The 24,447-nt window shown below is 40.9% G+C and overlaps 1 protein-coding gene across 12 annotated transcripts in view; it reads left to right on the forward strand.

Moving 5' to 3' along the window:
• Window positions 1–24,447, forward strand: part of ULK4 (unc-51 like kinase 4) — a 567,621-nt gene that overhangs the window by 169,004 nt on the left and 374,170 nt on the right. For all 12 annotated transcript variants that reach the window (XR_007457564.1, XR_007457565.1, XM_049629926.1 and 9 more), the window contains 3 exons: window positions 20,716–20,849; window positions 22,507–22,628; window positions 22,780–22,836. Coding sequence is in view for 10 of the 12 variants with exons in the window: in XM_049629926.1 (XP_049485883.1) it covers window positions 20,716–20,849; window positions 22,507–22,628; window positions 22,780–22,836 (313 nt within the window). In the remaining 2 variants the exon portion in view is untranslated. The remainder of the gene's footprint in view (window positions 1–20,715; window positions 20,850–22,506; window positions 22,629–22,779; window positions 22,837–24,447) is intronic.

Here is a 24,447-nt window from a genome sequence, read left to right on the forward strand (position 1 = left end):
GGTTTGGTTGGTCGGGGAGTTCGAGGGTCTTCTGCCTGCTTTTCTCATGGGTGCTACCCCCAACCCCCTGGAGTGGGAGCAGTAGGCAGTGGGGTCAGCTCATCTGCTTCCACCAGGGTGGAAGATGAGCTTCCTGTTGGCCTTGCTCACACCTGCCAGCTGGGGAATTGGAATGGGCCGCCTTCTTCTGGGGCTGGCCTGCTGCCTGGCTCCACTGAAAGTATAGAGGAGAGGGTCATGTGCTATTTTCTCTTGGTGTCTTGCCAAAGTAAGGCGCATATTCTCAAAGTTTCCCCTTAGGCCATCTTTTTACTGGTTCTTTGGTGGAGGGAGACAGGCCTTTTCTCTTTTGGGGGTGGCTTTGGGTTCACCACTTCCGCTGCATCCTTTTCTGAATCCGTGAGTAGGGAGAAGAAACGGAGGAGCCTCATGGCTGTGTTGTTGCTCAAGGCCCTTGTTGTCCAGGCAGCTCCCCATTTTCTTTTCCATCTTACGCCTGTTCTCTGTATTACATCCAGGCATTTTTAGTCACAAGAGGGAAAATCTGGGAGCAGTGGGGCCTAATTCCATCTTGCCATAATTGGAAATCCAAAGTCACTTTCAAGTTTTGCTCGTGGAAATACACATCTGTGCAACTTTTCGGAAAGTAATTTAAAAACATGTATGACTGTTAACAATACACATCGCTTTGGTTCTAACAGACTTGCATTTGGTGTTAGAAATAGAAGTATGAATTATTCAGGATGTGTGCATGTGGGGGTCCAATGTAGCCTTGTTTCTAGTGGTTAATATCTGGAAATACAGTTACGATCCATTGATATTGAAATGATGATATAGCTGTAATATAAGTGAGTGCTTCATTTCATTAACTTGGAGATATATTCGCTATGTATATATATATATGTGACAAAGTGAAAGGGCAGAGCTTCATATTAGGAAGTTATTTTTATCAAACAAATAAAAATGGCACAAACTCTTCTATTTGTATAAAACTTATTAAAAAAAAAGGCATTGAAGGAGAATACCAAGTTGGTTATCTGAGGAGGGTAGGATAGGAGACTGTTATTTTTATTCATTTTTATTTTGGCCTTATTGTAATCATTTCACTCCTGTAATTAAAAATCTAATGAAGAAAAAGAAAGTTAGCAATGGGCACCAGGTGATTTTGAAGGATTAAAGGAGTCCTTAAGGCGGTCAAAGGTCAGATTTGTTTAGATTTTGTAGATCACATTTAGGAATATGATACTCTCACAAACACATAGGTGCCCAGTCCAGATGATGGAAAATGGTTGGTATTTGTTACTCCATGGTTTGCAGCCCAGGTACGATGTTCAGTGCATTTAAAATGCAGGGTTGAATATCAAAGTATGCAAAAGGAAGGCAGCCTTTAGAGAGATAGTAACATTCTCTTTGATGGGTTCATATGGGAAATTGTTTCTCCTTCCTTACCTGTCCCTTAGAACTCCACTAGTGGCTAGAATTCCGAGCTACCCAGGATGCTGTCCATCCGCCCAAGAACTTGCAATCTCACATCGAGACCCTATGATAACCTCGGCTACATCATGTAGACCTTTCTTCCTGCTTACTGTCATCACCATTGGCCTTTTATAGATTAAATATCAGCACATTTTCTATGATGTCAGCTTTCAAATCTATCTAGCATGACAGGCAGTGAAATTGAGTTGTCAGGATCAGATAAAAATTATATGATAGCCCCACAATGTCCACCTATTTCTCCAAATGGTTTCATATTCCTGTTGAATATGACAGGTGATCACGTGTCTCTAGTAAATGATAACCCTTTCAGAGGATGAATAGTCTTGTAAGCTCATTGTATAGGTTTGTTCTGTGAGCCTGAAATGATGGATGCCATTTTCGTCAAGGCTTTTTTTTTCCCCTTCCCTATAGCATTGCTGTTAATATGGTAATCGGAAAAATAAAGAAAAAGTCTACTTTGATCATGAAGGATTTTTTTTAAAAGAAACATTTATTCTGTATAATTGGTTAACTGTGTGGGAAAAAATTTTCTCAGCTTACACCATACAAAAGTCAACTCCAGATGGATTAAAGAATTATATACTAAAAAGAAACTGTAAACAGCTGGAAGAAAATATGTTTAAACATGGGCAGCAAAAGCTTTTCAGAGTAGAAAGGCTATGAAAGAAACCATAAAAGGAAATACTGATGGTTGGCTATATATAGGGCAGAAACTTTTATATTCCCCAAGATTATAAATAAGATTTCATGCTTACAAAACCTGTAAATTTTTACAGCGTCGTATGTAACAAAGAGTTTTAACCTGTATACTGTAAAGAGATTCATAAAGATACGAGCAGATATTTGGCCTCAAATAATCAAAGAAATAGAAATTAAAATGAGACTATTTCTACCCATCATAATGTCATGTTAAGGGGAAAAAAACCCCTACCACTCTCTTAGATCCAGAGTATAGCCCAAAGGACACCTTTTAACCAGTTGGTGAAGCTACCTTTTTAAGGGCATTTAAAAATGTGTATCAGGAATCCCTATGAATCAGTATAGTTCCACTGTTAAAAATAAACTTGAGTCGCAGGTTTGGACTTTTCTGAGCATGTCAAGTACCTGAAAGATACAATTCCTCAGTGAGCCCGCCTTTTCTCGGTTGCTGAGATTTTCATTAACTTCGGCTATTACGGAAGTACCCGGAGGCTCTTTACAGAATCCCATTTCTAGTTGCCCCTGTCCACGCGTAATCATGACCACTCACTCTTAACCAGTAGAGTAACCCTCTTTATTACCCAAACGGAATTGTTGTTCTGTCCTCTGGGGGGAACTTTCCTTCCTTGGAACCAATCTAGCAGAGCCTTCCGGTCATGGAGATTGGAAGTAAAAATCCTGTGAGTGCTGTGCGATAGAACACAATTTTTCATTGTGTTGCTTCCCGGGTGGCCCATGACTGAGTTTTCAGTAGGCCATTCCTCCTTTCTTTCAAACCAGCTGCTCCTGGGTAGAGGAGTGCTTGCTGAGATGAGTGAATTTCATGGGCATGAGCACATTTCCACACTTTTTGGATGTTACTAAGTTCCTGGGTCAGATACAGTATTATATTGATTATCATGATGATAAATAAGGCAGTTCTTAAATCCATGCTTAGTGGAACTGGCAGGCGCTTATGGGCACGGAAAGCAAATCTGTATCCAGGATTTGTAACTATTTCGCTGAGGAGAGTTTACAGCCTCTTCCATAAACCGACTTGTTGCTAGATGACTGGCTGGTCTCTCCAGGAAATGGGGCCACAATGGGGGCTCAGCACTGAATTCTCCTGTTGGCTGAAGTGGTAATGGTCGTGGCTGATGAGCATTCCTGTTGCTGAGCCCATGCATAGCCTCCATTATTCACCTTGGCCACTTGGCATGTGGGGCCACTGCGCGAGTCCTGGGGTGGCTGGAGAGAGAGGTGACTGACATTTGCACAACTTGTCATCTTGTCTACCCAGGTACTGAGAGCCTCCTCTGATGTGGATACCCACCCACTAAGGGTCCTTCATATGGTCCAGAAATGCCTTCATGCTTTGTGCCCGTCCAGAGAGGTTTACCCACATGCTCCCTTCCCAGGGTTTCTTACCATCAGTCTTCATATCTTGTTCTTTCTATGTCCCTCCTAAGCTGTTAGCCAGTGCCTGTGAAGCAGCATGCATCTGTGCTTCTGGCTACATCTCAGTTTAAACATAGGGTACAACGAAATGTATTTGAAGCTCTGCCAACTGGGACGTTTCCTTTTCAAGAACTCTTGGATTGGGTTTGTCAACTGCAGCAGTGCACTTCGACTTGGTGCCAGCATTTTGCACTGAACCATTGAGTAACTGGGCTCGGTGCTTTTCCTCTTTGGTCAGTTGGTCATAAATCTTAATCAGGATCAAGAGAGGGGAGGCAGTGCGGAAGAGTGAGTATCAAGGGAATCTCAGCCACCGACTTCTGCAACTTACTAAGATGTTCTGGGCCTGTTCCGGCTCAGTCTCTTATATTAATCTGCTTGTTGGGTTACTGCTCTGCGTGCCCAGTCTAGTGACTTGGTGTGTCAGGTTACTGATTCAGGTAATGACAGGTAGCTCAGACGTTGTGATAATTTGATGTCAGTGGTCGCACGTTCATTCTAGCAAGAACTTTTTCTCGAAAGAAAAGTGATCTGCAGATCAGCATGTGGCTTTGCTCTAAAACCCCTATCTCGGTCTGTTGGGGCCGCTCTAACAAGATACCGAAGATTGGTAGCTAATAAACTATCGAAACACGGTTCCAGAGGCTGGAAGTCTGACATCACAGTGCCAGCAGTGTGGATGAAGGCCCTCTTACAGTTGCAGACTTTTCCTTGTATCTTCACATGGAGAAGGAACCAGGGAGCTCTGTGGGATCTCTTTTATAAGGGTACTAATTCCATTCATGAAGGCAGAGCCCTCCCACAGGCGACTTAATGACTTTCTAGCACCATCACATTGCGTGTTAGGATTCCAGCACGTGAATTTGGGGGCGAGCACCAGTCTTCAGACCGTAGGAGCCCCGAAGGTCTGTGTTGTGACTCGCTTATTGGTGCTTCCCTGGGGCTCCCTCTACCACTCCTGTTTGCCACAGACACCCAGAGGGTCACTAGCTCTGCTAGGTCCTAAGGCCCGAGGGGCAGAGGAGCCTTATGCTGTACACTGGAACGGCAGCAAAGCCTGTCTTCACTCCAACTCCATTCAAAACCGGCAAGTTTTTAAATGGGTTCCTCAGAAAATGAGTCAAAAGGAACACCTTTAAAGGTGCTATATATTGTTTCCTAAGTTCACAAAAGCCCACTTTTGGTCCTAGTAGAAAATGCAATAGCTTGTTTTTGACCTGGAGGGATGTCCCGACATGCTGCAGACCGTTCAGCCCCAGAAACTTTGCTGAGGACTAGTGGGCCCATGGATTTTTATGGGATTTATCCATTTCTCCTAGGTCTTACTAAGTCAACTGAAGTACTTGCTACTAAGTGTTCCTCAGGTCCAGTCAGCTTAATGTCACTAAGTAGCATACAAATGTGGTGTTGGGTGGGAGGTTAAGATGATCTAGGTCTTTGCACACTGTTCTCTGGCCGAGAGCAGGATCGTTGGCATAACTCGTAGGCAAGGCTGTGAACAATTACTGTGTACCCTCATGAGTAAAGCAAAGACATGCTGGTGGTTCTTCTAGAATGATACAGAGTAAAAAAGCCTTTGTCAGGTCAATAGCAACCATGATGCCAGGGCTGTGTTGATTTGCTCCAGTAGGGATACTAAATCTTAAATCACAGATGTAGTTAAAGTCAGCCTGCTCGTGTTTTGGATAACATACAGTCATTTAAGATCTATCATTTTCTTTTCTTTCTTTTTTTTTTTTTTTTTTTTTTTTTAAATGTTTTGTTTATTTTGAGAGAGAGTGATCATATGTGAGTGGGGGAGGGGCAGAGACAGAGGGAAAGAGAGAATCCCAAGCGGACTCCACGCTGTCAGCTCAGAGCCCCACATGGGGCTCGATCTCACAAATGCTGAGATCATGACCTGAGTCGCTTAACTGACTGAGCCACCCAGGTGCCCCAAGATCAGTCATTTTCTAAGGTTTTGCACAGGTAGGTAGACAGTTTAAATGGGGAGATTGTAGATTTTATCACCCCTGCAACCTTTCCATTTTTTTGTTATTGGTACAATTTCTGTGATTTGGTTTTCTGTCGGTGTGGGTTACTATCTTGTGAGGGGACATGCCAGATACTGCCATTTATCCCTTCTGATCGTAATAGCCCTCACTGTACAGAACAGATAGCTAATGAATGGATTCTGCTGGTTGCTAAGTATGTCTATTCCAGTTACAAATGTAGGAACTGAAGAAACAGTCACTCAGTAAGTTTGTAGATCTGCTTAGTGAATGCAATTTGAATTTGGGCCAACATTCCATTTATCACCTGACTACCCTAAGCTGAGAGAGAATGGCTTTAATTACAGAACTTTTAAATTGGATGATTAATTTTCTGAGGATTCTGACAACGAGATGGAAGAGAAGTGCATCTCCTATTTAAAGTACAAATTTCTGCTGTATGGGGGAAAACAACAGTTATAAGTTAAAGAATGTGCAGTAGGTAGATAAAAACGGGCTTCGTATGTAGCAAAGCAAAGTGTGGTGTTTTGGTTCTCTGGAAATAACATATAGTCACAGCAAGGAAGCATTTGGGAAGTTGTCTAGGATGAATCCAAACGGGATGAATGTCCCCAGTTTGCATCATATTGCAGTAGTGTGTGAAGATCTGCAGAAACAGACCGTTGGAATAGTCCATTTATAGTCCACAGTGAGCTCAGCAGAACACGAAGGGACTGAAGATGTCCTGGAGAGGGGGTCGCCGGGGGGCAGCGGTGAGGGCATCTTCAGGAAAGGGCACGGAATAAGTTACAGCAAAGAGCGTGGCTTCTCTATTTTTAAAGCCAGTGAAATTGCCTTCCCACCGTGTGCATGTGCCGTTTTCTTGATTATAGATTAGGGGAATTGCGTTTACACCATTTCCAGGTAGTCTGTTTTTCATTTCTCGAGTTCCTTTCTGTTTCTCCTCTTCACCTGTGTGACTGTCCTCTTCGCATGTAACTGCCATTCGCCTGTCTGGCTTACTCCCTTTCTCGTCTTTCGTGCCCCTCCAGGTTAATATTCCTTCATATGCCGCTTTTCATCAAGTCATTCCTTTGTTTTAAGAAATTTCCTTCCTGCAATTCTCTTGTGTTCCCTCTCCTTTTAGTTAGCATGACCTCTGTGTCAGGTTTGCTGGTGTGTGGTTACTTTAGGAATTGGTCACAGGACAGATCTGATAAAGGGTTAGTATCCAAAGTATATAAAGAACTGGTGTACAATTCAATGCCCAAAAACCAAATAATCCAGTTAAAGAAATGGATAGAAGACATGAACAGACATTTTTACAAAGACCACCTCCGGATGGCCAACAGACTCATGAAAAGATGCTCAACATCATTCGTCATCAGGGAAATGCAAATCGAAACTACAGTGAACAAAAACAAGCAAAAAATTATAATGAACGGTCTCCTCCCTCATGTCAGAATGGCCAAAATCAAACCACAGATGCTGGCGAGTTTGTGCAGAAAAAGTTGGTAGAAATGAAAACTGGTGCAGCTACTGTGGCAAACAGTAAGGAGGTTCCTCAAAAAATTAACAATTGAGGGGCGCCTGGGTGGCTCGGTTGAGTGTCCGACTTTGGCTCAGGTCATGATCTCGCAGTTCGTGGGTTCGAGTCCCGCATTGGGCTCTGTGCTGACAGCTCAGAGCCTGGAGTCTGCTTCAGATTCTGTGTCTCCCTCTCTCTCTCTGTCCCTCCCCCGCTCATGCTCTGTGTCTCTCTCTCTCTCTCTCTCTCTCTCTCTCTCTGTCAAAAATAAATAAATATTAAAAAACGATTAAAAATTAACAGTTGAACTACCATATAATTGAATAATCACACTACTGGGTATTTACCCAAGGAATACAAAAATATTAATTCAGAGGGGTACATGGCACCCCTATACTTACTGCAGGATTATTTACATTAGCCAAACTATGGAAGCAGCCCAAGTGTCCATTGACAGATGATGGATAAAGAAGAGGTGATACACACACAGTGTAATATTTTGCTGTAAAAAATGAAATCTTGGCATTTGCAACAGCGAAAATAGAGCTAGAAGGTATAACGCTGAGCCAAATAAGTCAGCCACAGAAAGACAAATACCATATGATCTCACTCATGTGGAATTTAAACAACAACATAAAGGAGCAAAGAAAAACGAGAGATAAACCAAGAAATAGACTCTTAACCATAGCGAACAAACGATAGTTACCAGAGGGGAGGTGAGTGGAGGGATGGGGGAAATAGGTGATGGGGATTAAAGAGAATACTTACAATGAAAAAAAAAATCTCCTTCCTGCAATCCCCTTGTGCCCCTTCTCCTTTCAGTTAGCATGGCCTTTGTGTCAGTTCTGCTGGTATGTATTTCCTTTAAAGAGTTATTCATAGGGTTGAGAAACTTACCTCTTCTGTTCAGCTCCTAAGTCTATAAACCTGTGTTGTTCCCCTGCCATTTAGAGCTTAGTGTGCTGCTGGGGTTCTGCCTACTTCCCAGGCAGGGTTTTCCATCCTGTGGACTTGGGCCTTCCCTCAGCGCATGTATATCTGCACCATCATCTTCAGGAAATTCTCTGAAGGTTCTGGCTGTGAACGGTACACTTTCCTAATTTAGGGCTAATGAGGATTTCCTGGCAAAAATAGGAAATAAGATGCTTGGGTTCACCTTGCCAACTGGACCCAGAATTTACCTTTGTATGTATAGGGCTCATAGTGGAACTTAACATACAGTCCTTGCTTTCTTTCCACCTCAGTCCCTTAGCTGGTTCTCTTCTGCTTCGTGCTGGGCCTTCCTTGTTTCCTGATCAGTATCGTTCTGAGGTGATTTCGTCTAATCCGGTGGCTTCAAGACCATCAATCTGCTGATATGTACCTGTATGACTTCTTCCCACTCCAGGCTTATATGATCTCCACATGTTCAATGGCATGCCCAAGAGGAATCTTCAAGTTAACATAGACCAACCAGATCTGCTTTCTGACTCCGTCTCAGCTCCTAGGCTCCCATCACCACAATAACGCCCAAAACGCTCAGTAGTATTCTTCATCTAGTCGTTTGGTCCCAAACCTCTTAGTAACCCATTTTTGTTGTTGTTGTTCTTATCACTCCGTGCATTTCATCAGCAAATCATATTGATTCTTCCTCCGGAAGGTGTTTACCTTCTCATTTATCTGCTTCTTTGCATCAAGACCACCCGTGCCCCAGTGCAAGCCAGCAGCATCTCTCCTTGCCTGTGACGCTAGCCTGCTCACGTGTCCGCCTGCTTCTGGTCTTGCATCCACCCTCCCACCCTCCATAATTTATTTTTCATACAAAAGCTAGAATAATCTGATGAAAACATCTTGGGGGGAGTTGAATTCAAAGCAATTCTGATTATAACACAAAAGCCCAGTTTTTTTCATGGTAGGCTCAAAAAGGCTTGTTGAGACTGTGGTGAATATATATATGTGTGTGTACTTTTGTATGTGTGTGTATATATGTTTTAAGAATTTGATGAAATAGAAATATCTACCTATAACTCTAAGTATTTAACTTGTACTTAAATATGTGATTACGTGTATGTGCTTACAGTTGCATGTATAAAATAATATACTGATTTAGGAATTTTTTTCATTCTCAACATTTCATAAAATTTATTTCAACACTCAACATGCATCTTCTTTTTTTTCATATGTTCTCTTTTTATATTTTAATTTAATTTTTTTAATATGAAATTGTCAAATGGGTTTCCATGCAACACCCAGTGCTCATCCCAACGGATGCCCTCCTCAATACCCCTCACCCACCCTCCCCTCAGTTTGTTCTCAGTTTTTAAGAGTCTTTTATGGTTTGGCTCCCTCCCCTCTAACTTTTTTTTTTCCTTCCCCTCCCCCCATGGTCTTCTGTTAAGTTTCTCAGGATCCACATAAGAGTGAAAACATATGGTATCTGTCTTTCTCTGTATGACTTATTTCACTTAGCATAACACTCTCCAGTTCCATCCACGTTGCTACAAAAGGCCATATTTCATTCTTTCTCATTGTCATGTAGTATTCCATTGTGTATATAAACCACAATTTCTTTATCCATTCATCAGTCGATGGACATTTAGGATCTTTTCATGATTTGGCTATTGTTGAAAGCGCTGCTATAAACATTGGGGTACAAGTGCCCCTATGCATCAGCACTCCTGCCATCCCTTGGGTAAATTTCTAGCAGTGCTATTGCTGGGTCATAGGGTAGATCTATTTTTAATTTTTTTTAATTTTATTTTTTATTTCTTAAAATTTACATCCAAATTAGTTAGCATATAGTGCAACAATGATTTCAGGAGTAGATTCCTTAATGCCCCTTACCCATTTAGCCAATCCCCCCTCCCACAACCCCTCCGGCAACCCCCAGTTTGTTCTCCATATTTATGAGTCTCTTCTGTTTTGTCCCCCTCCCTGTTTTTATATTATTTTTGCTTCCCTTCCCTTATGTTCATCTGTTTTGTCTCTTTAAGTCCTCATATGAGTGAAGTCATATGATTTTTGTCTTTCTCTAATTTCACTTAGCATAATACCCTCCAGTTCCATCCACATAGTTGCAAATGGCAAGATTTCATTCTTTTTGATTGCCAAATAATACTCTCTTGTGTGCGTGTGTGTATACACATTCATTCATCCATCGATGGACATTTGAGCTCTTTCCATGCTTTGGCTATTGTTGAAAGCACTGCTCTAAACATTGGGGTACAAGTGCCCCTGTTCATCAGCACTCCTGTATCCCTTGGGTAAATTCCTAGCAGTGCTATTGCAGGGTCATAGAGTAATTCTAGTTTTAATTTTTTGAGGAACCTCCACACTGTTTTCCAGAGCAGCTGCGCCAGTTTGCATTCCCACCAACAGTGCAAGAGGGTTCCTGTTTCTCCACATCCTCTCCAGCATCTGTTGTAGTCTCCTGATTTGTTCACTTTAGCCACTCTGACCGGCATGAGGTGGTGTCTCAGTGTGGTTTTGATTTGTATTTCCCTGATGAGGAGTGAAGTTGAGCATCTTTTCATGTGCCTGTTGGCCATCTGGATGTCTTCTTTAAAAAAGTGTCTATTTGTGTCTTCTGCCCATTTCTTCACTGGATTATTTGTTTTTCGGGTCTGGAGTTTGGTGAGTTCTTTATAGATTTTGGATACTAGCCCTTTGTCCGATATGTCATTTGCAAATATCTTTTCCCATTCTGTTGGTTGCCTTTTAGTTTTGTTGATTGTTTCCTTTGCAGTGCAGAAGCTTTTTATCTTCATGAGGTCCCAATAGTTCATTTTTGCTTTTAATTCCCTTGCCTTTGAGATGTGTCAAGTAAGAAATTGCTGCGGCTGAGGTCAGAGAGGTTTTTCCTGCTTTCTCCTCTAGGGTTTTGATGGTTTCCTGTCTCACATTCAGGTCCTTTATCCATTTTGAGTTTATTTTTGTGAATGGCGTAAGAAAGTGGTCTTGTTTCATTCTTCTGCATTCAACATGCATCTTCTTAAACTGCTTTACAGAAGTGTCACCACAGCATGTTTGACATCAGTTCCTTGAGTTTCTTCTGCATCATCTGACACAGTATTCCAAAGAGTATCATCTTCTCTGCCATTTAAATTGTTGTAGAGACAGCGCTTTTTGCACCAAAGTATGATGTTGTCACTGACAGTTCTGTACAAACCACACTGTTCTTGTATGACAGTAGATGATTGCTTAAGAATTTTTCCTGTGCTTATTTGTACTCTGTAGTTTGGTGTGATTATTAAGTGGATATATATTTTATTCAACCTGTTTTTTTTTTTTTTTTTTTTTTTTTTTTGTTTTGCTTTTAGTGGGAAAGTTTGTCTGAATAACCTAACTTGACTTTATTGGAAACCAGAAGTCCATTGTTCTCTTTTCTTTTCTTTTCTTTTCTTTTCTTGTCTCTCTTCTCTCCTCTCTTTTTTCTTTTTTCTCTTTTCTTTTCTTTTCTTTTCTTTTCTTTTCCTTTCTGTTTATTTATTTATTTTAGAGAGAGTACAAGCAGAGGAGAGGCAGAGAGAGAGGGAGACACAGAATCCGAAGCAGGCTCTGGCCTCTGAGATGTCAGCACAGAGTCCAACATGGTGCTCAAACCCATGAGCTATGAGATCATGACCTGAGCCAAAGTTGGCCACTTAACTGACTGAGCCATCCAGGTGGCCCCACTGTCTTCTTCCTTGAAGTGCTTTCTACTTGGCATCCAGGATACGTTTTTTTGGTTTTCTTCATCCTTCACTAGTCAACTCTTGCTCAGTTTCCTTTGCTGGTCCTTCCTTATGATGCAGTCTCTGTGGTAGTCCCATGGCTCACTCTTTGGACAGGCCCTCCTGAGGTGATCTCATTTAGTTTAATGGCCTTGCATACCATATGCGCATGATCACTGTCAGATTAATGTCATCAGCCTAGACCTTACCTCTCTGCTTAAATGTCATCCTGTCAGAGATGCCTTCTCTGACAAGCGGCTGTCTTATTTTTCTTTAACATTCTGTATAGGATTTTATTACCACCTAAACTATTTTTGTAGTTATTTATTTGTTAATAATCTGTCTTCTTCCCACTTTAATGTACATTCCATGAGGTGTATCCCCGTCAACTAGAAAAATGCTTAGCACATAGCAGACACTGTAAGTATTGAATGAGTAAATGAGTATCATCATCCTTGTAATCATCAAGTTCATTTTACCAAAGGTATTGGGCTGATGTAAGTACAGGAGATATAAAAAAGTTTAGGACATGGCAAGTTTGGCCACAGAAGCATGGCAGTATGGCCGGAGGTCTAACAGAAGGCAGATGAGGGAAGCATAATGGTGGATGTGTGTGGAATGAGCAAAAGAATTCCTGTTGAGATGGGATTAAGAAAATTGTGGTCAGATTAGTGGGAATGAATCACAGAGATAAATGGGGTGGGGGGGACAGGTGGTAGATTGGGAAACAGACATATCCTGGGCAGAAATAATGCTATTAGGGGCACCTGGGTGGCTCAGTTGGTCAACTGTCTGATTTCGGGCCAGGTCATGATAGTGGTTTATGGGTTTGAGCCCTGTGAAAGGCTCTGTGCTGACAGCTCAGAGCCTGGAGGCTGCTTCGGATTCTGCGTTTCCCCCTCTCTCTGCCCCGGCTACTCTTGCGCGTGCTCTCTCTCTCAAAAATAAATAAGCATTAAAAAAATTTTAAGATTATATTTAAAAGCAAAAAAGGAGGAATAGTTGTATTAAAGGTAATGGGGGAGGAGAAGAGGAGTGGATCTCATTTATTTGTGGTTTACTTGGATTACAGTTCAGATTGTTGACCTTTTAAAGTTGTTATCTTTGTAGAATGCTAAGAAATATCATTTGCAGTTTTGTGCAGCAAATGTAAAGTGTTTATGGACACTACACTCAAATGTTTCCACATTTTATTTTCTTCATAGAATGAGAATTCTTTTAGGAGCTAATACTCCCTTGTCAGTAAAGGCTGGCTGTCCTAGTATAGCCTATGTAAACACATCCTGTAATGGGAAGGCTCTGGGGGGAGCACAGAGAAATGGAGCATCATTCTAGAGTTAGTCTGATATTGTTATGGATCCCATCAGTCTTTTATTTCTCCCAACAGAGATAATGGACATTTTCTTATGTGTTAAAAGTCTGTGCTAGTGTGCGGAGACTATTTGAGTAGTTTTTGCCTTAAAAAAAGACATTTCAAGTGATGGTAATTAGGTAGCACATTATTAAATTTTGTAACGGATAATTTAAATTCTGAGGGAAAATCAATTCCTTATAGACAAGTGGTAATTTGCTCTTTTTATACTCTGTGAATTTTGGCAGGATTTCTTTTGGGTCTCCTGACTTCCAATAGGCAAACATTTCTATTTTCTCCATTCTCTGTTTCTGGAATACCTGTTATTTACATAAAGGATTTCCTGGAACAAGGAAAGAAGCCCACTTTTGAATCATCTCAGTCTCTCATTGGATTCAGGTGATTCCAGCTGATTGCTACCCCACCTGCCTTCCAGAAGCAAATGTAAACCCTGTCTGGAGAAGTCTAACCTTAGGTCTCAGAAAATTCTATCAGTTTTCCTGTATAGAGCCTAACACTTAATAGAAAGTAATCATAACTATGAGGAGAAAAGATGATATGACAAAAATAAAAATAAACAAGATATTAGTATCCATAGAGGACACAGACAATGGACTTATCACATGCTGACATTAAAGTAAGTAGATCAGTATATTCAAGGAGTTTGAAAGATGGAAAATTTTCAGAGAGAGCTATATCTATGAAAACAAGCCAAATAGAAATTCCACAGCTGAAAAATACAGTAACTGAAGGTGGGAGCTCAGTGGATTGGGTTAAGGGCAGATTAGACACAGCTGAATAGAGAATCTTCTGAAGTGAGGTGGGATCAGGATAGAGAGATATGAGGCTGGAAAACATGGAGAAGAGCAGAAGAGATGGGAGGACAAGTGGGATATGGTGGTTTTTACAGTAGGTTGTGCTGGATCATTTTGGATATCAGTATAAAGAAATTGTAGTAAGTTACACTGTACAAAAAGTCAGTTCAGGTAGATTGCATGTTTAAATATAAAAAATATTATTTGAACAATAAAGCTTCTAGTAGGTAACAAATAAAAATATCTTCATGACCTTGGAGTAGACCAAGATTTTTTTTTAACAGGATACAAAAGCACTATCATAAAGGAAAATATTGATATATTGGATCCCCTTAAAATTAGAAACTTCTGTTCATCAAAAGGCATCATTAAGAGAGTAACGAGATAATACAGGAAGGTATTTGTCACACAGATAATCAACGGTGGTCTTTTAATTAGAACATGTAAAGAACTGAAAGCTGATAACTCCGTAGAAAGATGAGCACGAGACTTGAACAGGCAGTTGACAAAGTTCTCTCCAAGCGGCCATTTAAGACACGCAAAGATGCATAGCCTTATTAGTCATCAGGAAAATTCCATTTGATTGTGATAACATACCAATGGGTACCCACCAGAATTGTGGGTATATGTAATGAAAAAGCCTGATAATGCAGATTTTAGCAAAAATGTAGAGCAATTGGGATTTTTATATCTGCCTGTTGGAATGTAAATTGTCTTAATCACTTTGGAAAACTGATCAGCAGTGTCTACTAAACTAAATCTAAGAATGCTTTGTGATCCAGTAATTTCACTGGCAAGTACATACCCAACAGAAATGTTTACATGTACCAAGCATAAGGTATGCTTAGCATTATTCATAAATGGAAACAGCCTCACATCCATCAATAATGAATACATTGTGGTATACCCATACACTGGGATACTATACAGCACTGAAAAAGAGCATGGATGAATATCACCAAATATAATGTCAAGCAAAACCATGCCTGTGGATAAGTGGTAATGTTTGGTCTGGTTACGATTAAGAGTTGAAGGAATGACAACCTGTTCTAGAATTTCTCAGTGCATGGATGAATTTTGTTGACTTTGAATTTCATCCTAAGGTCATCTGTACAGGCATTTTTAACGTGAACTTTAACATTAATATCTCCAGTATGTTTGTCTTGGGCCAGTTTTGCTAAAGGGCATTCTAGTCGTCGGCTGGAGGGCAGGAACCTGGCTGCCAGGATCTTGGGGGCCTGCTGGGAAAGGGGGCTGGAAGCCCCGGTGGGGATTCACTTAGTTTCCCCCTATTTGCACTTTGATGGTGGTTTTTTTCTCCCAGTCTAGAAACTTTCTGTTTTACTTTCTCTAGAGAATAAATCTCCAGACTTCAATGTCTGCCTGGGTGCAAGTTCAGTGGCAGTCACCTAGATTCACTGGGAAGAGGAGGTAATCTAGGGATCAACTGCTTTTTAATCAGATTTTGCCATATATTTGTTCTTTTACCCTTCCTCTTTCACACTTAGTTTTGGAAGTACCTTTTTAGTCCATAGTACCAGGCAAGTGGTTATCTACCTGGAAGAATAATGGATTTGGATTCCTTCCCAATCCATATAATAGTCAATTTCCAATGAATTGAGGACTTCAATGTGAAAGACAAAAAGAAGGGGAAAAGGAAAGATCTAGACCACATAAATAATGCCTATGAGTCACTAACAAAAGATTGAAAACTGAAAAAAAACCACCCCAAACTGAACCAGGTATTTCACGAAAGAGGAATATGAACAAACAAAAAAAATATGCTTACCGTATTAACAATGGTGAAAATTCAAATGAAGACCACAAGATGTAGATGAGTACAGATGAAATCTGATACTGGTAGATACCAATGAGCTTGTAACTTGGAAGGAACTGCTACCTGGTTGTTGGGAATACATTAGGAAGCAGTTGGGCAGTGACGCGATAGTGGAATGTTCGTGGTTCCACTCTTATGTGTGTACCTCAGCAGCTCTTGGACCTGTACCTTGGGAGACCATCGCAGAAGCATTCACAGCAGTTTCAAAGCAATATATGCCTAGCAAGCTAATATTTATTCAACACTTATTTCACGTCAGGAACTGTGCTCGTGAGTCGAAAGATATGGTGAGCAAAATCAGACATAGTTTTTGCTCTTAGGTACTCTTAAATTTCCTGAATGACAAATATTATCAGATAATCAGAAGACATGACTAGACCCTTTTCCGGAGAAGACATCCAGATGGCCAACAGACACATGAAAAGATGCTCAACATCAGTCATCATCAGGGAAATACAAATGAAAACCATATTGAGATACCACCTCATGCTGGTCAGAGTGGCCAAAATGAACAACTCAGGAAACCACAGATGCTGGCAAGGATGTGGAGAAACTGGAATCCTCTTGCGCTGTTGGTAGGAACGCAAACCGGTGCAGCTTCTCTGGAAAACAGTGTGGAGGTTCCTCAAAAAATTAAAAATAGAACTACCGTACGACCCAGTAATAGCACTACTAGGAGTTTATCCAAAGGATACAGGAGTGCTGATTCATAGGGGCACATGCACCCCAATGTTTGTAGCAGCCCTTTCAACAATAGCCAAATTATGGAAAGAGCCTGAATGTCCATTGACTGATGAATGGATAAAGAAGATGTGGTTTATATATACAATGGAATACTACTTGGCAATGAGAAAGAATGAAATCTTGCCATTTGCAGCAGCGTGAATGGAACTGGAGGGTGTAATGCTAAGTGAAGTAAAGCAGTCAGAGAAAAAGAGATATCCTATGTTTTCACTCATGGGATGTGGTACTTGAGAAACTTAACAGAAGACCATAGGGGAAGGGAATGGGAAAAAAATAGTTACAAACATGGAGGGAAGCAAAAACCAGAAGAGACTCTTTAAATACAGAGAACAAACTGAGGGTCGATGCGGGGTGGGGGGGTGGTGGTGCGGGAAAGAGGGGAAAATGGGTGATGGGCATTGAGGAGGGCATTTGTTGGGATGAGCACTGGGTATCATATGTAAGTGATGAATCATGGGAATCTACTCCCCAAAACCAAGAGCAGACTGTATACACTATATGTTGGCCAACTTGACAATAAATAATATTAAAAGAAAAAGGATAATCAAAAATAGATTATAAAATGGCTCTTGGGTAAGGGCTTTAATGTATTCTGTTCTATGAGACTGTATCATTGAGAGGTTGAATTTAAGAAGGTCATCACTACAGTGAATGATGAAATATGTGTAGGAGTTGACTGGCAAGGAATGAAGAGAAGCGTCCTGTAGTTACAGACGTGATATCTTGTTGCTAGGGAAGGGGAGCGGGAAGTTTAACTGGAGGGGAAGATAGCAAGCCAAAGCAGGAGGTGTAGTTGGGGGCCAGACTCTGGAGGCCTTGAAGGTCTTGATGGGGAGTTTTAAGAACTTACATGTTAAAGACGTGGAGATTTTAAGCACAGGGACAACTCAATGGGCAAGATCCACATAGATACAGGGTGCGTAAGGGTTAGAATGACAAGAGTAGGACGTACACTAGCTTGGAGGCTGTTGTAGTTGAGGAGAAGGGAGTATGGAAGCTTGCACTTGATTTGGGGAGCATTTAATGATTGACTTCGTGTGAGAAGTAAGAGAAAGGGAGGTGATGTGTAAGGATGAGTCTAAGGTTTCTGGTTTGATAGCATTGGGAGTGATATTGTATAATGGGATATTATACTCTGAAAGACAACCATGTTTGTTGGGATAATTGTGTTTTGCTGGGATATGTAGATTTTGAAGTATAGATCTGTAGCTTGGAGACCAGATTTGGACTGCAGATACATAATTGGGAAACATCTGTGTATATAGTGGGAAGTCAAATCATTGGTGGAGATGAGATGGCATGGGTCAAATGGTAGGAAGGAAAGAGCAGTGGTCCTAGAACTGAGTCTTGATAAACTTGAGTATTTAGGACAAAAGCCACAGAGAGGGACCAACTAAAGAAGCTGAAGAAGAATACTAGAAATGTATGGTGTCATACAGAGGAGTAAGAGGCATGGCAACAGTATTGAACGTTGCTGACCGGTACCTGCTGGATTCGATGTCATGGAGGTTGTCAGTGGCCTTGAAGTGAGTGATAGGTATGAGTCAGACTGGGGTGGGTTGAGCAAGTAGGAGGAACTGTGGAGGGTGCTAGGTATAGATTTCTCTTTCAAGACTTGTTTGTTTCCCTCCCTCCCTCTCCCTCTCTCTCTCCCTCCCTCTTTCTTTCTTTCTTTCTTTCTTTCTTTCTTTCTTTCTTTCTTTCTTTCTTTCGAGAGCATGTGTGCACAGATGTGAGTGGGTGAGGGGCAGAGGGAGAGGACGAGAGACTTAAGCAGGCTCCAAGCCCAGCACAGAGCCCGAGGTGAAATCAAGAGTTGTATACCTAACTGACTGAGCCACCCAGGCACCCCTCTTTTAAGAGGTTTGATGAGATGGGAAGGAGAGAGACAATGAGGAATTTGCTAGAAGAACACGAACAGTGTTTTGTTAAATGGGAGAGAGTAAATATATAAAAGGGAAAACGAGTAATTGTCCGTTATAAGGTTCTGAGAAGATGGAAGGGAAGGAGTTACTGGTCCACCGCTGTGACGGAAGGAAATGTGTCGAGGGCGGATACATAACAGGTGTGCGTGTTGAGAATTTGGAAGGAGAGTTCCTTCATGATGCTTTCTGTTTGCTCTCATGAGAGGGTGGGCAAGAGGGTGGGGGTTTGAAGAGAAGAAACTTTTGAAAACAGACTGGGAATACATTGACTGATGAAATACAGTCAGATTTTGGTACTGCTCTGGGCCGTTCATTCTTGGTGTCACACGTTTATGGTGGTGTTGAGTTTTAGCAGCCTTCTCTGCAGGCATCCAGAAAGCAAATCACTGGATTCATGCAGACTTCCTTTGGCCAGATGGGTGCAAAGAGAAGAAAAGGGGCAAGGGTGTAATGAAATGGTAGATGATGAGAGATAATAAAGCAGGAAGTAAGAGAAGAAAAGAAAAGGCTGATGGATCGGGAGAAGATGTCATGGAGTCAATTAAGAGAAGTTTCCCCGAAGTCGAGGAACCATCACAGTGGAAGAACACGCAAGTAGGATCAAGAGCAGATAATGGTTAGAGGGTGTGTTTGAAGTACTCATCTTGGAGGAGACGCTATACTCTTTCACTTGGGAAAAGCTGTTCGACAGATGGTGAGGCTGGGCAGGGAGGTGTCTGTCAGGCAACCCATCTCGGAAAGCAGAAAAGGAAGATGAGTTTCTGTGTGTCTAGTATTTTCAGGTCCTGCTTTCTAGATTGGGCTGAGGGAGTAGCGCCGACTAATCAAGAGGTTCTTGGAGTTGCTGCTCTCGTCTTGGAAGCGCCCGGCCCCAGTGATAACGTGCTGTGCTGCCTGTCGCTGGGAGCTCCTGGCTGGCTGACGGGCTGCCCCAAGTCATCGTGTCACAAGTCGTAAAGCTCTTAGCTTCCACTTAACCTCTCGTTTCTGTGGTTTACTCATCATCGAGCAGTTATGTGCTCTGAATTCTTTAAGCAGTATTGATACATTTTTGCTGACTTAACAGTATTTTTCCTTCGTTTTGACTAATGCCATCTATTTGTTAGAGTATGGCCGGCAGTGTAATCAGTGACTCGAGCAGAGGATACTAACTGGCGGATGGAAATAAACTTGTGATTTGGTGCCGCTCCAGATAATAGCAGAAAGACAAAAGCATGACTAAATCTACAAAGAGGGCCACGTAAATGCTAAGCGTTAAGATATCAGTATACTTTTAAGCGTTTTGTGCAAAACCACTTCTTCCCAGTTGACAGTAGGAGTTGGTAGGAAGTTTTCTCTGGGAAGTAGAAGTTGGGTGAGAGGGTAGGGACAGCGGAGCTGGGAAGAGGGATGTTGGCATCGGGAGATGTAAAGAGGCTTTCATATGATGCAGCCTGTGAACTCGCCGCCCTTTTGAGAGTTGAGGGGAATGGGCACTTGGGAAGGTGCCTGGTGGGTCCAGCAAACGGGATGAAACATGAGCCTATAAGTTTCTAACCACACCCTCAATATCTAGAGTGATGGCCCAATATGTTTTGTGGGTCTGGGCTGGGCACAGTTGGTCAGAGATTGACGTCTGCTGAATGCCAGTGGGTTGCGGAAGTCTCGTTTTAGATATCCTAAAACTAGGGGACAAAGGGACATGTGAAAGCCAGATGTTTAGATGTAGTGTCTGTTCTCTGTATCACCCAGTGTTGAGATGAAAATCTTTCTTTGGATTCATGTACACAATTTAGTGAAGGAGCTGGAATTCATGTGACTTGCCTGAGGTCCCAAGCAAGTTTAGTACTAATGACCAACACGAGTGCAGACAACTTGTGGTTCTACCTTGAACCTTTGAAACTCCAAGAGCGTTCTTCTGCCCAGACGCCTTTTTCTGCCTTTCATCCGTTATCTGGAGAATGTGGTTTCTTTCTCATGGGCCAAGGCTAAATGAAATGAGGGCATTGTTTGGTAATACATTGGCAGATATATTCAGAGAGTTGCCTTGTTTTCTTTCCTCATAAACGTGTAGATTTTTCTATGGCAAAAAACAGACGGTGCCTGACAAATTGCTAAAATCTAAACGTCAGCATGACGGGGACTGTGCCCCCTGGAAACATTTGCCTTGGCGACGTTTTCAGACAGATGCTATCAACTGTTTTATCATGAGAGGTAATCTTTTGCACTTCCCTGTATGTAGACTGGTGATGTACATCGAGAGAGACAGCAGAAAGACCACTCCAGGCAAGGACCTGCAAAGCGGCAATGAATACCTGTCCAAGTGCCTGGACCTTCTCATCCGTCACATTGTGCACGAGCTGCCGCGGATCCTGGGTAAATTCTCCTCAGGCCCCTTGACGCTTCCCTTCCCGCGCTTGGGCTTTTAGGCCTCGCCTCTTTTTTCTTCTTGTTTCTCACTTAACACAGGAAAGCGCAGTGACACCGTTTCTTGAATGTGTAGTTTCAAGATTTGAACTCAGGATTTGCTTTATCTGTTTTTACAGTTATTTTACATCAGCGACATGACTGAGGCAACGAGCAGGCTAAAGGTTACGTTGAGGTGTCATCTGTGGTAAACTGGCAATTTTAGAAAATAAACACGAGAAAAAGATTGTCAGAGCTTAAAATTGGGTTTGGGCCTTTTGTTTTAGGTGACTTTCTCAAGATTTCCTTCTGCCTAATTCTGAAGAAAAGATTCTTTTCTTTCGGGTTACAGCCACACATTTATTTACCCTTAAGAGAATTTAAAAATGCATAAGGATTAGCATTTAATATTAAAGAATTTTGATATTAAAATTCAAAGTTTGAAAATTTCTTTGGTTTAAATAAAAATACTAATTTTCAAAAGATGTTTTTTTTTTTTCTTTCTGGCTGATCTGTTATTTCATTGTTATTTGGAGAAATTAAAGTGATCTAAGGAATGTGTACGTTTAGCTTAAATTTCATTCCATGCTTTTCCAGCAGATGTAGCTATAAACCAGAAATGTTTAAAATGTTAAATTTGATCCAGTTCCTTATGGTAAAATATACTCAGAAATTCAGAGTATTAAATCAGAATAATGAAAATACCTTTATGGCTGATTAATGGTATCTTTTTGCTCCTTACTAATACTTTGAGAGATTTTTTTTGGTTGTTAATGACTGAAAATAGAACATTTCAAATATTTTTTGGATTATAACCTCTTAAAGTTTAACCCGAAGGCTACAGTCTGGTCGATTGGTAGTTGACTTGCTTAGTGCCAGACTCATCCTGTTTTAGGGTGTGATGCTAAGATTCAGATGTCCACAGTGTAAGTTTTATTATTGGACTTTTCACCCAATGAGAAGTTTTAGGAATTGATCTTTTTTACTTCCATCCTATTTTTTTATTTAAAATTGCAAGCTATAATCTGCTCACTTATAATTAAAAAGATTTTTTTAATGTTTATTTTTTTTTTTTAAAGAGAGAGACACAGAGCAGGAGCAGAGGAGAGGCAGAGAGAGAAGGAGACACAGAATTTGAAGCAGGCTCTAGGCTCTGAGCTATCAGCACAGAGCTTGACATGGGGCTCAAACTCACGAACTGCGAGATCATGACCTAAACTGAAGTTGGACACTCACTCTACCGAGCCACCCATATGCCCGTGTTCATATATAATTTTTTAAATACCCTTTCCCTGTTTACAGAAGTAAGAAGTGCTCATGGTTAAAATTTAGAAAAGACAAAAAAAAAAAAAAAAGGGAAGAAAAATCATATATAAAACCAATACTATATAAATTTTACTTAGAATTGCTAGATGAAAGAGGAAGCTTATATCCATTCTGTCCCCTGAGGCTACAGTTTTCTGTTATAATCTCAATATGTGTGAAGAAAACAGCACAGCCCCTACCCATTTCTTTTATTTAGAGATTAATTACTGTAGTAATCCCATTAGTGTTCCAGCCGTGACCGGTGGTCCCTAAGTATTTATGGTCTGTAACCTTCATGAATGATCCTGGATGTGCTTTGCAGGTGACATTCTTAACGCCTTGGCCAATGTTTCTGGTCGTAAACACCCATCAACAGTCCAAGCGAAACAGCTGAAGACGTGTCTCCCCCTGATGCCTATAGTGCTTCACCTCGTAACTTCTCAGGTACTATTTTATTAGGAAAAAAATGATAGAAATGTGACTCCTGTCTAGGTAAGCTGGAGCCTAGAAATATCAACTCAGACAAAATATTTTCATTTTTGGTTTCTTACACGTGGCTTTCAGGATTTAATCTGTGGAAACTCTCATCACACAGGTGTTTCGACCTCAGGTTGTAACAGAAGAGTTCCTTTTCAGTTATGGAACTATTCTTGTGAGTAACACTGAATTTTTCACGTTCCTAATAAAAATGTGGCTGTCTCTACTGTTTGTGGAATTTGGTGTCAGGATGAAGTAATTTTAAAATCCTTGTGGTATTTATTTGTCTCTAGGGAAGTGACCTTTTTATATTTTTATCTGTTGACTGTAATAAAATTTGACATTTGGAGAAAAATACATTCTCTCTTGATAATGTATTTTGTTCAGATAGCGCCCAAGCAGGGTAAATATGTCTGTAGAAAACACCTCAATAGATTTTAGTATTAAACGTCATGAAGAAATTTAACCTGGCAAGAATGGAATGCTGGGAATGTATTATCATCGTGATTTACTTATGTTGCCCAGTTATGCACAGTATCTCTTTTGAGGATGGCATTTCTCTAAGTTAAGCTCAACTTTACTTTTTCTTTAATTTTGGTGAGAAGGGTAGCAATGAAAAATCATTGTCCTATCTTTTATTTCAGTTTTTGCCCACAAAAAGTAGTCTTTCTGTTCAGTTATGGCTCATGAATGATGTTGTTTTTTTTCCTAGCCTGGAATACAGTATATGCCATTGATAAAATGGGGAGATACACAAAGAGAAAGCTGACGTTTGTCACACGGTATCTCCGGTCTTATTTGATGTTAATAACAAACAACTGAGATTTTCAAAATGCCATTGAGGTTCCTAGTTAAGATGAAGTGAGCATCTCCACTTTATTGTAGGTTTGAAATTAAAAAACAAAAATGATTGTCATCCCCAAGTGAGACTGTAGTTTTCTAGAAGGTTCCTCGTAAAGTGTGAAGTTTTGAAGTACAAATGTTGAGTGGAGGTCACTGATTTTTTAAGAAGTATGTTCAGGGGATGCGGTAGGGTCCTTTTGTCCCCAATTTCAAACCTTTATCATCCTAAGTGCGTTGAATCCTAATTTCTGTCAAGTACAGAATTGTGGTTGTACATTCATGAATTTTCAAATTATTAGAATTTCACTTACCACCTTCTTTTATGTTTGCTTTTAATTTCTTTTAATTTGCTTTTTAATCTGTTTTTAAGTACTGTATAGGTATCCTTTTGGCACGACTATACTTCTGTAATTCACTGCACCGACATATTGATGCCTGGCAATGGTGATTTTGCCCCTGCAGACATCTTGGAATCTTTTGGCACAGTGTTTATTTGGGATGGGGATAATTGTCCTTGTCTCTTCTCTTATTTTTGTTCTCATGCGGAACACTTTTCTCTGCCTACGTTAGCTGAGTACGCTTTAGGTTTTCAAGGAACAAGCAAATGTGTCCAACTAAAATCTTCATGGGCATTCAGGAACGGTGTGTGTGTATTTTTGAGAGAACACATCTGCTCTGTGTAATGCTATCTATGCTCCATACAAGGGTGGAGGCCACACCAAGGAAGGATCTCCTCATTTCTCCCAAGAATGGGTGAACTCTGTGCAGGTTGGGAGGTATTCTGTAGGGTTTTCTTAATATAAGCCCTTTTGGGAATAGATAATAGTGTGCCTGGTCAAAAGGTAATTAGGATATTGGAAAATCTTTGGCGGTATTTTTTTTTCCTTGATAATGGCACTTAGGTAGAGCGAGCTTAGGCAAATAAAATGGAAAAGGTCATTTG

This window comes from Panthera uncia, chromosome C2 (genome assembly GCF_023721935.1).
Source record: "Panthera uncia isolate 11264 chromosome C2, Puncia_PCG_1.0, whole genome shotgun sequence".
Classification (NCBI taxonomy): Eukaryota; Metazoa; Chordata; class Mammalia; order Carnivora; family Felidae; genus Panthera; species Panthera uncia.